Source organism: Cajanus cajan, chromosome 3 (genome assembly GCF_000230855.2).
Source record: "Cajanus cajan strain Asha chromosome 3, NIPB_CcT2T_4, whole genome shotgun sequence".
NCBI classification, from domain to species: Eukaryota; Viridiplantae; Streptophyta; class Magnoliopsida; order Fabales; family Fabaceae; genus Cajanus; species Cajanus cajan.
In genome coordinates, this window is record NC_138519.1 from 7,740,891 (window position 1) to 7,758,308 (window position 17,418).

Consider the following 17,418-nt stretch of genomic DNA (forward strand, 5'->3'; position numbering starts at 1 on the left):
TGCTCAGGATACCCTTTTTTAGCTTCTAGAATTGATTTCTTTGTTCAACTCTTATCTTACTAACTGGAATCAAAGAATTAGTAGATCTGTTCCGCCCAAAATGGGAATGGGCTAGGGTTATGAACTTATAATCTAAAATCCGATGATCGAGTCGATTCCATGATTATAAGTTCATTCCATACCGGAGCCGACCGGAATAGGGTTATATACACTCATTATGAGAGAAGGGGGTCATTCGAGCGTATCTAAATAGATACTATGTTTACATATAGATCCCTACGTTGTTCCATTCCATTTAGGATTAGGAATAGGCGTAATCGGACATATTTTTTACATATCTCTCATTATTTAGGATCCTATTAAATTCGCCTCTTTGAACTTCTATTGAATATATATATATATATATATATATATATATATATATATATATATATATATATATATATATATATATATATATATATATATATATATAAATCTCATATGCCTACTTGCTGTTTTTCCTCCGATTATCAAACCCTCAACCCATTCTCAACGAATTAAAAATGCCTCATGGACAAAAGATTCAAAAGAACATTCAAGAGGTTTTGAGGACATTGATACTTCCTTTCATTTACGTACATCTTCCTTCTTTGCTTCTTGTTTATACATCTTCATTTTCCGGAAAGCTCTTCATGTTCTCTTTTGTTTTGGCAAAACCTTAAGTCTCATTTGTTCTAATAGTTTTTTTCTCAGTAGCGTTTCATCTATCTTTGATTATAATCTGTTCTCTCAATTGTTATTGATGAACTCCAGTTTTTTTATTTATATTTTAACATAACAATGGTACTTTGTATAAGCTGTGTATTTTTGTTTTAAAGATCAAAATAAAATAATATAAATAATTTAAGGTCCCTCATAACTTATGATAAAGATATTAAAGTGAATCAATCTAATTTCAATTAACTCATTAAAAATTATGATTTTTAAAAACTCAACTTAACCTAATTTACTTTATAATAAGTTAAAAAAAATCTCAACTCGACTTAACCTAATTTTCATTTCATATTTTCACTGATTCATTTCCCTATCTTTCTTCATATCCACATTTTGTTTTATATATATTTTTTCTTTTCCTTTTATCTCTCTCTGCCTTCCATACATCCACAATAAAAACATTATCGAAAAGAAAAAGACGATGATGTAATGTAATGCTTAATTTGTCCTTTATCTTCAATAAAAACGGGGACTTTCCCCAATCTTCCCCAAGAGAAAAAGAAACAGCAAAAAACGGTATCCAAGTTCCGAACTGCATCAACCGAACTTTGGGAACGGGAAGCAGAAACATCTTCGCTTCGGTTCATTCACATGATTTGTTCTTCCTCGACTCTTCGAACATCATCCAACTTGTCAATGGGAATCAATTCTCAAGCACTCCCCTCTTGCCGTATGCCCATTACGCTGAACGACTCTCGCAGCGGAGCCCCTCAACAGCCCAACAAGGTCTTCAGTTTTTTACTTTTCATCGCTTCCTTAATCTTATCATTATTTTGTTTAAAAAACATACTATTAGTTGCCAAGATTTAGCACAAGCCCTTGTGTTTGATTACATTTCATCATGACTTCCCTTCTTCTCTCATATGCGTGTTTAGGAGAATGCTATTACTTGGGACCAAATTGTAACGACACTTATTCCAATTACTCTTTCAAGTTTCAATTTTTAAAATTTTTCTGAGATTAATTTTCATATACTATCAGTTTTAAAATCTTTACACCGTCGACCAACTAAAAATCACCATGGATAAATCAATAATTTTCAATTGAGAAATCTCAGTGATACATTTTTTAACATATGAACACTCTCTTTATCATTGGCTGAATTAGGAGTATCATTTTTTATTGAATGAGTTCAACTTATGATTTTGTAGTTTGATAAATTTTAACCAATAATAGAAAGTGTGTTAGAAAAAGTGTGTTGTTATCATTCTCTCTTTTCCATTATATGGCAATCAATAATTTCGATGAGAGACTTGTATTTCAATTAAATTCTATTTATATTTGGGTTTGTGCTTTGAACAGATTATCTGGTGGCGGAATGGGAAGAGAGTTCTCGGTGGAATGGACAGCAATGTAGATTGCTCTTCACTGGCTCAAAACTCTAGTAGGAAAAAAATGTTTCATGATATGAAAGTTGATGGTTATATGCCAAAACAGACCACTTTGTGTGTTTTAATGCTATATTACACAGAGAATGGCCTCTTTCCTCAGGCACAGCCTATATGGGAGCAGCTCCTAAATAGTTCCTTTGTGCCTTCTGTTCAATTCATTTCAAAATTATTTGATGCTTATGCAAAATATGGGAAATTCAAGGAAGTGATCAATTTCCTACGTTATGTGGATATGAGGAATTTCAGTATATTACCTGATGTTTATGCATTGGCTATCTTTTGTTTTGGAAGAGAAGGACAGCTTGAGTTGATGGAAGATATGGCAAAGGAAATGGCTTCAAGAGGTTTCCATGTCTGTTCTAGGACTGCTAATGCTTTCCTTATGTATTGTAGTATTTTTGGTTCTTTGAAAGAGATGGAGAATGCGTATGGCCGCCTTAAGAAATCTAAATTTCTGTTAAAGGAGGAAGCAATTCGGGCCATGGCCTCTGCATATATAAAGGAGAGAAAATTCTATGAATTGGGTGAATTTCTTAGAGATGTGGGTCTAGGTAGGAAAAATGTAGGAAGCCTTTTATGGAACCTTATGTTACTTTCTTATGCTGCCAATTTCAAAATGAAAAGCTTGCAGAGAGAATTTATTAAAATGGTGGAATCTGGGTTCCGTCCTGATATTACGACCTTTAATATCCGCGCTCTAGCCTTCTCAAGGATGGCTTTGTTCTGGGACCTCCACCTTAGCATTGAACATATGGAACATGAAAATGTCATTCCTGATCTAGTTACTTTTGGGTGTGTAGTTGATGCATACTTGGATAGAAGGCTTGGGAGGAACTTGGACTTTGCTCTGAACAAAATGAACTTGGATGATTCTCCACAATTGTTGACAGATCCGTTTGTATATGAGGCCTTAGGTAAAGGGGACTTTCAAATGAGTTCTGAAGCATTTTTTGAGTTCAAGACACAAAGGCAATGGACTTACCGTGTTTTGATACAAAAGTATCTCAAGAAACATTATCGAAGGAACCAGATATTTTGGAACTACTAACTAATTGCGAGATATTTAGGTCCAATTCAAGTTCTAGCCAGGTAGTTAACTGGAATGCTCTTACTGAGTTGTGTCTCTAGCAAAACAAAGAGCTAACTGTATTTCTTTGTTTTTCTTTTCAAAGGATTTGAATCTTACATGTACAGCTTCGTTACACACAGACCTTCACTATGTGGTTAACTGAAACAAACTTTTACTTATGGTGGATGCACTTGACCTTGAGGGTTAAGTGTCAAGGTGGAAACACCCTAAACATTGGGTTAAAAAGCACAGTATGATGCATATTTGAGGTTGAATGGAACATCAGATGCATCCTATCTTGAAGAAAGCTTGGAGGAACAGAAAGTTGGTAAGAAATGTTCACCGTTTAACAATTTGTACATTTTCAATTTGAGCAGTTCTTATCAATACAAGCTTGCTTAGTTTCCCCATGAATTTGTCCAGGCATTCATATTTTCTTTCTTAATAGATTCTGTATTTCACATCGTATTGTTGATTGATATATAATCTGATAGTTCCATTAGGGTTGCCAGTATCTTGTTATGGTGACCTTGAACGTTAAATTGTTCAAATAAATTTAGTGGGAACAGAATCAACATAGATTTTACCGATCTGTCTTTACCTATTGAATTTTGAATCTGGTATTTGTAAGTTTTGCATGTTTTTCTTTAAGATCAATCATGGAAGTTGAAATGGAGGGTTGAGAAAATTATGGTTGGGATATTTTCAGTATATATATGCTTTCAGTTATAGATTAAGTGCTACTGCTACCACACTTTAAACTAAAGGATTGTATTTTTCAGTTGTCTGCCCCTCCCCTTTTGGTTCATAAGGTAAGCCCTTGTTATATGCAGTTATTTACGAAGAAATCATATTTAAATATGCATGTCTGCATTTTGTTTTTTTCTTGCAGTGTTCCCTCATTTTGAAGGGATTTAATTTTAAGTTCCAATCAACCGTTGAAATTTTTGGCTTTTGAAGCCTATGGATATGGTTGTTGCATTTCCTTTCTTTGATTTTTGTTCTTTCTTGTCACACCATTTAATGATCACACAATTGATACACCGATTGAACCATATACACTACTGCCAGTGAGATTTGACTACTTGCCACTTCTGAGTTTAAGTGGTTTGACCAGATTGATAGATGGTTTGGTTAGTGGTTATTTATCAGAATCTTACAAGAGTTGTTGTCATAGTAGCAAGGGTCACAGCAATCTGCCTTTTTGAGTATCAAATTGGACCACTGCAGATATAAAGTTATCTGCTGACTCTACTTAAATTGTTTAATTTTTGTGTTTGGCTAGAAAGCAATTTACTCTCATCACACTTAATTCCTACCAATTTTGCCGTGTATACTGTATATACAGCTAGCTAAATGTATTCTTTGGTCCCAATTTCATTTTCTTCTTTTGCAATAGGGGCTCTTGACATTGAAGCCCTTGTTTCCTGGGACAAGTGATGTAGATTGTAGACCAGCTCAGCAGAATTATCAGTGTTTTGGAGAACCTCAATGAGGGAGCTTGGCTTGGTTATTCCAAATCCAACCTACCTGATTATGGAACAATTTCATTTGGTAATGTGGAAAATCCTACTATTTTTTTTAGTTATTCAGTTAAACCAATGATTAGTTAACCACCATCTTATTTGGGAAATACCATCTTTTTCTTAACAAAATCTGCATCATTTGATCCAATAACTTATCGTTAGATAGCAACAAATATGATAAATATTGATAACTCATAGAGTATTAGAACCGAAAAATATTATGGATTATTGGTTATAAGCCATCTCTGGTAATGCATGTTCAATTGCTCCCCTAGTGAAGTCTCCGTAGTGCAAAGACTGGTTTGTTTTGGTCTAGCTAAGAGAGCCACAGCAATGGAGTTAGTTCAGGACAAGTACTTCAGTGAAGAACCTCTTCCTTTTCCAATCTCAAGTAGTACATGATGTCTACCAAGCTTCAATCAGGTTTCATTTCATGATAATGTAGATAAAATACTTGTATAACAAGCTGATTTACGTAATGCAGAAGCCATTCTTGTATAGTCTTTAAACCTGTTTAGCTTTCTTATTGGTTTGCTTACTTTATTATTTTAATAGACGTGGGAGGGTAAACAAAATAGCAATATATTTGCTTCAAAATGTCATAATCAAGAAAGTATTCAATTTCTGAATGTGGGAGGTAAAGAAAAATGGCAATAAGAAATGGATTCGGGTTAAAGTTTAGTCCTCTTTTTCTCTTTTTCAACTTTTTTAATATGAAATATTTATAGTGCATAACCTTTTGTTGTTGTTGTTGTTGTATTTTATTACGACCATCTATTATCTCTTATTACTAGGCTTGAGACATTTGTAAAAAATTAATATTTCAAACATTTTTATTATTAACATTATAATTTTATATTAGTAAAGGCTCACTTATATTAGTAAAATTAATTATCAATAATGTTAAGATTCTTTTTCACGTTAAATAAGGTAAAAAAAATCAATTATTTTATTTAAGTTATAAAATTTATAAAAGTAAGACAGTTATTTTATTTTGAATAAAATATTTTATAAATAGAAGAAATTTAATTGTTTTATTCATATATAAAATTTGTAAAAAAGGATTTTCATTATTTTATCAAAATAAAACGTGTTAGAAATAAAAGAAATTTAATTGCTTTACCAAGACACAATAATTTAAAATGGACAAATTTAATTTCTTTATATAAACAAAAAAAAAAGTGTATAGGTTGTAAAAGAATGTGAAAATCGATTTTTTTTTTTAGTTCATGAGAATCAAACTTGATATATAAACTCACTCACTGCATCTAATTAATTGAACTAGACTCATTGGTGTGAAAATTCAAAATATGCATGACAATAACTCAAAATCTATTTAACAAAAATCCCTTTTTATAAAACATACATTTTGAACAAAGATGATACAGTATCTTGTTATTCTGATATTATGATTTAAAAATAAATATGAATAACATTCTATTTTAATTTTGAAATAATAAAATTTATGCTGGAATAAAAATATAAGGAATTAAATAGGCAATTATTTTTTCTAAATAAGTTACAATACTTGTTAAATTTGTTAATAATTTGAACATTATTAATTTATTATTATCATTAATAAATTTTAAATGATTCATAATATAGGAAGAAGAAAATACATTCATAAAGAACATTGAGCATTTTTTTCGTACAAATATAATCATTTTTTTATGGTGTGGATTCTTTTTCATTCGGACCGTAAGTATACTTTACGAGTTTATTAATATAGTTTAAACAATTCTGTGTTAGTTAATCCAACTAGTAATTGATGATTGTGGTCAAGAATTTTATAATATTGAAATATCTTGTGAAAATTACTTTAAAAAAAACTTATAATGTAAATTTATGAGCCAAGAATAAAATCTAATAATAGTTATTACTAGGCCAGTTCTTATAACAAATTACCAAATTAAGATTTAGATTTTATTTGAAGAGATAATTTAGTGTTAAAATATATTTAAAAAATAATTGTGCAATAAAGTTAAAAAATTGATACAAACTAATAAATATGTAATGAATACTATATCTTCTTACATTTTTTTTAACAATTTTATGAAAAAGTATTAAATGAAAAATGTAAATATATTTAATGTTTTTTTTGTAAAGATAGGAAAGATTACAAAGATGGTTGCAATGAGAATTGAACCTAGGTCCTCATGCTTCTAACTATCTCAACCTCTCCCCACCCAACCACTAGGCTAACCCTAGTGGTCAAATATATTTAATGTTAAAAAATGGTATATATAAAATTAAAATAAAATATATTATAAAATTGAAAGATAAAATGACTTTTTTTTAATAACCTATTTTCTTAGGTTAGTTGAGAAATTGATTACTAGATAATTGATTTCTCAAGGCTTTAAATTTTTTTTTTCAAAGCTTAGTGATAAATTGGTTACTTAATAATTGATTTCTCAATTGAGTTGTTTTTTTTTCTCATTTTTTTATATTTTATGGTGGAGAGGTAGAGACTTGAAACAAATACTTTTCACCTCCTAGTTGGTGAGTGCATGATCACTTTGAAAGATGGGGTGCTACAGTTGGATTCGAGGATCGACAACAAATCAGTCACTGGACCAACTTTCTTTGACTAAGAATAATTGTGTTATGAGTTGTTAGGCTTCATACCTCTAAAAAGGGAAGCTCTGATTGACTCAATCATAAAACTAAAATGGTTAAAAGATCAGACAATTGCACTACTGGATGAACCCACTGAACAACAATTGCACCAACATTGTAGGACATATATTTTAGGATTAATTGGTGGTGTAATTATGCCAGACAAGCTAGGTAACAAACTTTACTTAATGTATTTACCATTGTTGGCTGACTTGGAATATGTAGGACGATATAGTTGGGATTTTGTTTGTTTGGCACATTTGTATAGAGAAATGTGTAGGCAATTTAACTTATATATCACTTTAATACATCGAACAACTACATTCTACCTAATTTTAATTAATGTACAATTTTTTTAGATGGTCACGAAGAAGACTAAGATTTACAGACACGCCTCATGGAGATTTACTTGGCTATAGATTAAGATATGACAACATGAATTATAATGAGGTAATACAATGTCAACTTCTCTCAAACATACTCTCTTTTATTCAATTAATTTATATCCTAAACATTTTTCTTTTTCAGTTTCTGTGGATGCCATACAGGGGATTTGAGTCCTCGTTGCCAACATGCTTATAAGGATTCCAAAATATAGACTTCTTGTACTGTTTTAACTTCATTTGAGTCCTCGTTGCCAACAAGGAACTGATAACCTCCAAGGTGTGGAACTGATAGGCATAGACATCATTAAATTAATTTAATGTTATGTAATTTGGTGGATTGTGATTGCGTTGTTGTTCTTGTTTATTCGATCGCATATTCTGTTGGGATAAATATTTCAAAAATGTTCATCTCAATGAAAGTATTATTTGATTTCGTATGTCTCAAATTAAAGGAAAATAAAAAATAAATTAAATTTTACATATTTATAATTTTAACAATTAAAATATTAAATTTTCTATATTTTTAAAATATAATTTCATTATTAAAAATATATTATTTTTTATATTTTATTTGTGAATTTTAAATTAAATTATCTCTATTTTTAAAATAAATTTATATTTTTATAAAATAAATAAGTTTTAACATTATCTTTATTTTTAAATTAAATTTTACATATTATATATAATTATAATATTAAATATATAATTTAACTTTAAAATTAATTTTCAATTTCTGAAAACCAAAATAAATTAAATGAATTTTTTAATTAAAAAATCTAAAAACAAAAGATAAAATGAAAAAAAAAGGACTCAATGAGAAATTAATTACCTAGTAATCTATTTCTCAATGAGGTTTTAAAAAAAATTAAAAGCCACATTGAGAAATTATAATCGATTTCTCAACTTGGTCTAAATTTAGGTAATTAAAAAAGAGCATAGTATATTTACAAAAATAAAAAAAGGATATGTTAAAAAAAGTGAGATAAAACTCATGAATTTACTGGTTAAAAAAGATTATAATTTTATTAATGGAAAAAAAAAATATTTTGGCGGAGGAAGGCAAAGAAGAAAGAGAAATATTTTATTTTATTTTATATATTTATTTTGGCGCCTCATTCAATTTTGAAGCTTCTCTCGGAAGCTTTGTCTCTTCCACTTAGTAGTGTTCTGTGCGCTCGCTGCTATTCACATCTCTATGCGTTCCTTTTCATTTCTTCCGCCTCAACGCTTCTCTTCTCCGTCGCCGTCGCCGTCGCCGGAATCTCCATTTTCCGATGAGAAAATCCACCAGACTCTCCGCCATCGGCCTCGCCCAAGCTCCAGAACCGGTAAGACAAGCCAAATTCCACGTTCAATCTCAATTTCAATTTGAATTTAGAGGTCACAGACTCACTTTTTCTTTTGTTTTCGCGCTTTCAGGTGAAGCCTTTCAGCACTCGATTTTCCCTGCGGGCGTACGCGAAGCGCGTGCAACAGCTCACACCGGAGCAGAGATCCGCGATTTCGCGAACCGGCTTCGGGAACCTTCTGTCGGTTCCGAACCACACGCTGAACAAGGTGTTCCTGACGGAGCTGATGGACGCGTGGAGCTGCGACCGCCGCGCGTTCGCGCTCCGCTCCGGCGGCGAAATCGGGATGACGCCGTTGGACGTGGCTCTGATCCTGGGACTTCCGGTTGCCGGTAACCCCGTGAATTTGTCGGAGGACGAACCGTTATCCGATTTGGAAGAGTTGTATGGCGCCACGAAAGCGAAGAGGAAGGTGGCCATGGCTTTTCTGGAGAATCGGCTCGAGTTGATTGGTGATGTTGCGAGCGATGATTTCGTTAGGAGCTTTCTGCTCTATACAATTGGGACGTTTCTCTCTTCAAACGATGGGAAGGTGGATTCGCGGTTTTTGCGGTTTCTGGAGGATTTGGGGGAGGTTTCGGGATTTGCTTGGGGTGGTGTTGTGGTTGATGATTTGTGTTACTGGTTGGATAAGAGGAAGGAGCATAATGTGCAGTATGTGGGTGGTTGTCTTATTTTTCTCCAGGTAGGTTTGTTTTGTTTCACCATGTCATACTTTGATGTGAAGAGTGTTCATGGTCTTTTGTAAATTTTGGTGCTTGCCATAAAATGTGGTATATTTTTATGGATAAGCAAATTGGCTTTTCAAAATTTCAATTAATAATCGATGTTTAATAAAATAAAGGTTCTGCAACAGTAATTGCGGCCGCAGCGACAAAGTTTTGGGAGTTTGCAATTGCGGCTGTATGAGTCACATTTGTCGGTAATTTTCTGCAATATCAATAATTATAAGGAAGCCATAATTGCAATTTTAATTTAAAACCTTGTTAATATTTGTGTTTTAAATAATGATTTGTGAATGTTACTCTTCTGATCATATATATGAGAGGGTGTGGCTGGTTTTTAATTTTGAACTTATTGAGTAAATTGATATTTTGGTCGTTTATAAAGATTGTGCTTATTTTGCAAATTTGACTCATGAAAGAAAGGAGTGTAGTCCTCCAAGTATTTAGTTGATATCAAGTTAGTCCATAAAATGTCTTAACTGGATTACAGTTGAAGGTTAATGTAAACAATTTAATGTAAATAAATTCTCAAAGACTCGGTTGATTTGATATTGCAGGGTTTTTTTGGCTCTTGTTCTTTTCATATTTTGATTGATTATAAAAGCTATATGCGTTGTCATGTTTTGGAAGTAAAATGTATGGGTCTTGGACGCAATTTATTTTTTGCTTAGAAGACCGTGAGTGTATTAGTTTTTGGATGGGTAAGATGTGTTGGAGACTCGGAGCAATGCTTGCAAAGTGTCATGTGTAAATGCTTATTTGATAGACTAATTATTTTTTTTTTGTCTATGGCGAGCAGACATGGTCCTATGAACATTTTGACGTAGCAGCGCGGCCACAATTGCAAGATCATGATTTGACCTTTCCTCGCGTGTGTAGATGGGATAGTAGTAAATCTAACCAAAGGCAACGGGGTACTCCATGGTTTAAAGACCTGGATGATGATCAGGTAACTTGGAAAGTTGCTAAGAAATCTGTTGAATGTTGAGTTTATAGTCACTGACTCCTCATATAACATGGAAGGTGGAGAAAACATGCCTGTCTTGACGTACTGCCATTTTTGTGCTATATTCAGTCCTTATTTGATGATTGAAGTAGTAAAGCCCTCTTCTTCTCCTGACCTTAGGCTTTAGCATGAATCTGCAGATAATGAATTTGGTGTTTGAATTGATGACAGCTGCCTTGGTTTTTATTTGTCACATTGAAGTCCCAATCAAAAAATGGGGAAAGGAAAAGTGGGTTATAATTCCTTTTGTCTATATCTATTTATGTGCAGGTCATCTGGAAACTCGAACCAACTTCTGAAGAGTTACAAATAGAGGTAATCAAAGAAGCACTGGGGTTGCTAGGTGACAACAAAGAACTTCAAAGTGTAGAAAGCAGTTTGACAAGCACACCCTCTAGCGTGAGTTACTAAGTTATTTATTTATTTTTTATTTCCGGTACATATGAATTTGGATTGGGGTTCTTGCGGTTGGAATTTTCAAATGAAGACAATTCTCACCATAAATAATGATTTATTTGCATTAAATAATGAAACAAAATGTAACTTCAAAATTTTTTGGACCCTTTCATTTTAAGTTTTAACTGCGGGAGCTTGCAGTTTCTGTTTGAACTGCAGGTGATCTTGCTCCTAAAAGTTTAGGGTGAGGACTTGCTCCATTCTAAGGTTAATGCAAGCCAATAGCCATAGCAAACTTGAGAGTCAAGGCGTTTGGGTTGATGTAGGACTTATCTTTTGAACTAAGCCTTATTTGACACAAGTATAATGTAGGACTGTTGGTAATCAATTCTTCAGGTCATCAATTAGGATGTATAAATTATTAATTTATTAAGATGGTTACTAGTTTGAAGTTTAAATATTGATCAATCTTCTAAAGTTTTATTTCTTCTATTTCCATGCTCGTGTAGGAATGTAGTTGTTCATTCTCTCTGTTGATTTAGAATTTGACACTGGCAGGTTCATGATGAAGATTCAAGGTTACAGCTTAGTATCAACAATGAAGTACATAGAGTGGACAATGATGGTTTGGAGAATCAGGTAGTGGAGGACACTCCCGAAAGGTCGAGCTTTTGTGATGAAGAATTCAGAGAGCAGGTCAATCCCAAAAACCTGATAGTGTTAGACACTACTCCGAATTTAACCATCTGTGGCAGAGAAAGGTCGAGCTTTTGTGATGAAGAATTCAGAGAGCAGGTCAATCCCAAAAACCTGATAGTGTTAGACACTCCTCCGAATTTAACCATCTGTGGCAGAGTAAGTAGGGTGCAAGAAATGAATCTTGAAAACCCGGTAGTCGTAGTTGAGGAAACCCCCACAGTTAATGGTATTGCTGACGAAGTAGGCGGAGATCAAGAGTTCACCAGCGAAAAACTCATGGAGGATACACTCCCAAAGTCGAGCTTTTCTGAAGTGAGAATCCCTTCCATTAGTGTACTTCATTCCTTGGGATCTTGTCATAGATTATGAATCTTTAGTTTTTCTTTTCCGCATTAAGTCATCACTCATCACATACAAAATTAACTTATTTGATTAGCAGGACGATTTGAGAAAGGAAAACGGCATGTTAGAAGAGGAAAACTCTGAATTGAAAATGAAAATAGGCCAAGTAATGGAGGAAAATGAACTTCTCCGTAGGCAGGTTTTATCAAATACCCAATTCGAAGAGCAGAACGCTGAGTTGAAGAAAGAGCTGGACTTGTTGAGAGAAGAAATCAGAAATTTAAGACTGTCAACAGATAGTTATGCGGAGTTTGCGGACAGAGTGCATAGAAATATATTGGATCTAGGGCTGTGATACACGAACGACCCCTAACATCAGACCTTGCTGTAGCCACAACATTGATCAATCTAAGTTCTTCCACAAAGTATAGATAGAATTTTGGGTAACAAAGTGTGTATGTATATATTGTTGAGGTAAACAAGCTCGATTCATTCTAATTTATCTGTGGGTAGTGTTAGGAGGTTTCTTTTTAAGTGAAACCATTAAACTCATGCCAGCTAAACAGAACTATTTATTTTTCTTTTTTGTTGTATATTATGTAGCAGATTGCAAATGTATTTCTCCAAACATAAGATGTTAGCGTTCAAATGGTATATAATTATCCTTTTCTTTTCATGATTATTATAACAACGAGCCACTGTAAACTTTGCTTAGTACAATCGTTCTTTTTGATGAGTAAGTTCATCTATTACTACTAGTCTACTACTAGCTCTTTCTGGCTCTAGGCTTCGCTTGAACAGGAAGAATTCAGCGGTGGATCTGATTTTCAAAATTACGGAAATTTGTATTCATGGAGGTGATATTTCTGCGCTAACCAATTCGGACATAGATTTTGTCCGATGTGAAGTCGACTAAAAATTGCGAGATGCTATATTTGATGAAAACTTAAATCTATTTTTATTCTTAGTCTTTCAAAAACTTTTATTACCAATTTGGCCTCCTTTTAAGATTAAGCAATGATAATTCATTATTAACAATAAAGAAATAATTTTATAATTATGATTTATGTCATCATATTTTTAATTGTTGAAAAATGTTAAAAATGATTTTGTTGATTTTAATTTAGATAAAATTTAGGCACAATTCTTGAGTTACTGCATGTAAGTTTTGTCCTTTTAATTTTGGTTTTTATTTTGAAAATGAATTCATAGAAAAACAAAAATTAAACCTAAACTAGTGTAAACTTCAAGAACCCTAAAATAAGTGAGAAGAGCTTAACTTACTGCAAGGTAAGGAAAAGAGATGTTGACCTCACCGCTAGTACAATTTATGTTTAGTTTTGAAACATCCCTTTTGATCCAAAGTTTTCCTTAAAATATTATTTATATATGTTTATTTTTGAAATCTCCTTTTCACCGATTTCATTTTAGGTGGAGAAATTATCAAAGGAACATACGCGTACAATCATTACTAATCATGTCTAATAAAGCTATCAACCTATATTCCCATAATAAACTGCGCATATCATTAATAAGTGACAACAACAGCTTAAACATCCATTTCTTCCAATAACTCCCTATTTAATTTCTACTAATGCCATCGGCTACAATAAGCGTACACAAACAACACCACAAACTCAGTTACACACTATAATCCATAGACATACAAGAGCACAAGTACAAGCCTCACATCCATTTCTTCCAATTACTACTCCATATTTAATTTCTAGCCATTCCCTTGTCATGTCACCTGGCCTCTTATTCTAACACTACTAGCATAAAACATCATTCATCACCCTCTCACTGCACCCTGCATAATATAAAAAAAAAGACTCATCAGATACAATGAAAAGATGCAGATTAAAAATAATAATTAGTTAAATTATTATTCACAACTTTCTCTATGTCTTCCTTTTAAATTTTAGTCCATACACAAGAAAATTGTAAATTTTAATCTTTACGCATACACACAATTTTTATTTCCTGGTGGTAACACCCGAAAGAACTTTCAAGCTTGTAAAACTGCTAAAAACAGAATGTAATGAGAGTCATAAACCCCAAAATATTTATGCAAACTAAAAGTTATAGTTTTAAGAGAGTAAGTCTAACTGTATCCTCCACTTTATTCATATCACTGATGAATATAAAATTTTCGACATACAATTATTTTTATAAGAAAAAAACTTAAAATGGAGGAAACAAATGAATAGTTTATCATAAACAACCTATTTGGATGTGAATTAATTAAAAACACTTTTAAGAGCTTTTTTATTAAAAATAAAGAATGTTTTTATATAAATAAACTCTTAAAAATACTTCTAAATTTATATCCATAAGATTCATTGTAATATTACAAGTACCTGCTACAATCTGTGTTGGGGCTGATCTGGTAAGGGATGTTAACCCCACATTTCTTGGGAAGGCCAGCAGCAAGGTTGAGGTTAAAATTTGAGTAGGTAAAACCACTGTTCCTAACACTACCCTTTATGCAGTTGCAAACGGCTTGACGATCAGGTTTGGTCTGAGCCAAGCTATAGAGGTTCTTGATCCCATTGCAGCACTGAGAAGGAACAGTGGCTCCACCATAAACCACATAGGAAATGCATGGTGTCAAGTTATTCACAACTTGACCACATGTCACATCTCCTTGTGCCTTGGGAACTATGGTTGCACCAAGTGCAAGCCACACAATGGCCAAGCAAACAACCCTAGTTAGCACCAAGCTAGCCATGACTCACTCAACTCAACTACTCTTGCAAGAACAAGATATTATGTTAGTGGTAGAGGTACTTATGAGTTTATGGACACTACTTGTGTGTTGTTTATATAGTGAGAGAAGGGTACGGGGTAGAAGGAGTGAATGTGCTTCTGCTTATTGAGTAGTTGAGATGAATTCAGTGCCATTATGGGTTGTGGTTGAGAAAGTTAAATGCCACATTTACTATATCCGAGGCAAGAGGTGTAGGGTGAAGCATAGAGATGTCTAGATTTCATAGGAAATGAAGCAACATTTATGCATACTGAATGGCAAATCACTGTTTACATGTCAGGGAGTAAATCTTTGCACCCATTTTTCCATGCAGACTCAGGTTCATCGGTTGTACTTGTACTATAGATTTTCACAACAAAATCGGTGGTAATATATACTATTTCAATAATACTATTTTCGATAAAACATTTTCTACTATAAGTAAAAATAAGGCTAAAAATCTAATTTAATTTATTATAATTATTTGTTTAAATTTAATCTCACTTTAATTTTTTATCTTAATTTGGTTTCTAATAAATTAAATTATTGCAATGTCGGACTTCCGTCCAAATAATTTAAACAGAGTTAACTGTTAGTCACGTGGATGCCATATAGATGCATAGATGAATGTCAAATTTTTTTTAATGCATCTAGAACCAGACGGCCCGTTCTGAAATCAGAACGACCCGTTCTGGTTGTACTCTTGGAGTGTTAATTTTGCACCTGGAACGGGTCGTTCCAGGTCCAAAATTAACACACAAAAAGTGCAACCAGAACGGGCCGTTCTGGTTCAGAATACCAAACACAAACGATCGATGATTATAGTTCACGGTTGTGAATCGTGCAAGAAAAAAGACCCAAGGTACAAAATATTTCAAACACTGAATTTGGTAATATTGTCAATGGGGATTGATAACTTCAATTGTTAAACATTTGGGCTATACAATGTATCATTAAGGACAATGTAGTGTATCACTAAGGACAATGATAACAAGTTTTATTTCATTGTTAGTCAAACTGGAGTGAACCACTTACTACCAAATTGACACTATACAGTCAGGGATGAAACGACATGGTGTTTCCGCTTGAAGTCATTGATCGATGCACCCCAACAATAACAACAACCTGTTCTTGAGGAGGTACAACCTAAAGTAAAGGAAGAGGATATACAGGACAAACATTTCACCACACAACCACATGTGTGACACCCTCTACCCCAACATATATATATATAATAATAAAAAGAAATATCTTATTGGATAAAAAAAATATTTAAAATTGAAACGACAATTCCAATAATCATGTGAGTAAAGAATTCACATTCATGTCCTTAATCCAAATAGAAAATAAAATTACAAAGAATAAAAATTGAATTTTCCAAAATATATACTTTAATAAATCATAAACAATGTCGTATTCTAATTCTATCTATGTCTCGATGTCCCATGTCCTATCAAAACAAAATCCCACATAGAAGCCTAAGCTCCATCGTCCACATCCTCAGCCTCATGCTGCTAATGGTCTCCTGTATATCAAACAAGAGAAACAACACAAAAGAAGGGAGTGAGAAACATCTCACTCTGATTCACGATGTAGGAACGCACACCGGATAGCCAAACACAAATAATACAGTTAGCTCATAGATCAATCAACAACAATGGCTTATCTAATCATCCAAGTCATACAAATAGTAATTTATCATCATTTAATAATAAGAATGCACATGCATGGACACAGATTACATATTATCATGCATGTGGCGCTAGTAAAACATCACATGGCATATTGCCACTAGCAATACACGAAGAGTAGTCTAGGAGTACATGCCGGGTCACACTCTCTGCGCACTCTCACTAGAAGGATATACTACCAGAGTCTCGTCGGGATAGCTAAGCCGCGTAAGATACATCCCATGCACACAATGGGAGAGACTGGGACTTCCAAACCGAGCTATCCCCAAGGACTAATCTCCAAAGCTTTTACACTAAGGGGTCTTCTTTGGCGGTGTATTCCATATCGTACCCTTACAAAACATTTATGCATATGATGCATGTCAATCAAGACTCCATGTTTTTCTCATATCACATTTTCATGTCTCATTCCCATATCACATTATCATGTCTCAACATATCTCATCATCACATCTCCTCATTACATTTCATCATCACATTCGCATTATCACATCATATTCACAATTTTCACATAGCACTTTTATTCATATCAGAACTCATCTATTTGCGAAAGTAAACATATATTCATACATCTCGTATAACAAGGAATACAACAGAACAATCAAAAGGTAAAACAGAAAATATTAGAAATATGTCTATTTCTCATAGGGTTCCCACAGGAACTAACAGAGCACTCTAATTCATATCAAAACTTGTTTATTTTCAAAATTAAAC

General features: G+C 33.1%; 3 protein-coding genes across 5 annotated transcripts; 2 read left to right on the forward strand and 1 right to left on the reverse strand.

The window, feature by feature from the left end:
• The first annotated feature begins 1,123 nt into the window (after positions 1-1,123).
• Positions 1,124-5,251, forward strand: LOC109814141 (Pentatricopeptide repeat (PPR) superfamily protein). Of its 2 annotated transcripts, none has more exons than XM_020378500.3 (4): positions 1,124-1,482; positions 2,059-3,236; positions 3,357-3,544; positions 4,616-5,251. In XM_020378500.3, exons 1-2 carry the CDS (start codon positions 1,348-1,350, stop codon positions 3,193-3,195), a joined length of 1,272 nt encoding a protein of 423 aa, XP_020234089.2. In that variant the 5' UTR covers positions 1,124-1,347; the 3' UTR covers positions 3,196-3,236; positions 3,357-3,544; positions 4,616-5,251. The 2 variants fall into 2 exon arrangements, with proteins under 2 accessions (XP_020234089.2, XP_020234085.2); XM_020378496.3 differs by having other exon boundaries at positions 1,127-1,482; positions 3,320-3,544.
• Positions 5,252-8,361: 3,110 nt separating this feature from the next.
• LOC109814143 (uncharacterized) lies at positions 8,362-12,940 on the forward strand. Of its 2 annotated transcripts, none has more exons than XM_020378501.3 (6): positions 8,362-9,075; positions 9,167-9,781; positions 10,621-10,770; positions 11,098-11,226; positions 11,782-12,234; positions 12,359-12,940. In XM_020378501.3, the coding sequence occupies exons 1-6, from the start codon at positions 9,022-9,024 to the stop codon at positions 12,617-12,619; spliced, it is 1,662 nt and encodes a 553-aa protein (XP_020234090.2). In that variant the 5' UTR covers positions 8,362-9,021; the 3' UTR covers positions 12,620-12,940. The 2 variants fall into 2 exon arrangements, with proteins under 2 accessions (XP_020234090.2, XP_020234092.2); XM_020378503.3 differs by having other exon boundaries at positions 8,402-9,075; positions 12,362-12,940.
• An 827-nt stretch (positions 12,941-13,767) lies between these two features.
• Positions 13,768-15,070, reverse strand: LOC109814146 (non-specific lipid-transfer protein 1). Its single transcript, XM_020378507.3, has 2 exons — positions 14,625-15,070; positions 13,768-14,074 (listed from the first exon to the last, which is right to left on the reverse strand). The coding sequence occupies exons 1-2, from the start codon at positions 14,993-14,995 to the stop codon at positions 14,065-14,067; spliced, it is 381 nt and encodes a 126-aa protein (XP_020234096.1). The 5' UTR covers positions 14,996-15,070; the 3' UTR covers positions 13,768-14,064.
• Positions 15,071-17,418: the final 2,348 nt, after the last annotated feature.

Excerpts from the sequence above, each read along its gene's own strand:
- LOC109814141 (XM_020378500.3), top strand. The coding sequence starts at position 1,348 with ATGATTTGTTCTTCCTCGACTCTTCGAACATCATCCAACTTGTCAATG. Across the intron at positions 1,483-2,058 it reads CCCCTCAACAGCCCAACAAG|ATTATCTGGTGGCGGAATGG; the intron begins GTCTTCAGTTTT and ends TGCTTTGAACAG.
- LOC109814143 (XM_020378501.3), top strand. The coding sequence starts at position 9,022 with ATGAGAAAATCCACCAGACTCTCCGCCATCGGCCTCGCCCAAGCTCCA. Across the intron at positions 9,076-9,166 it reads TCGCCCAAGCTCCAGAACCG|GTGAAGCCTTTCAGCACTCG; the intron begins GTAAGACAAGCC and ends TCGCGCTTTCAG. Across the intron at positions 9,782-10,620 it reads GTTGTCTTATTTTTCTCCAG|ACATGGTCCTATGAACATTT; the intron begins GTAGGTTTGTTT and ends TATGGCGAGCAG.
- LOC109814146 (XM_020378507.3), bottom strand. The coding sequence starts at position 14,995 with ATGGCTAGCTTGGTGCTAACTAGGGTTGTTTGCTTGGCCATTGTGTGG.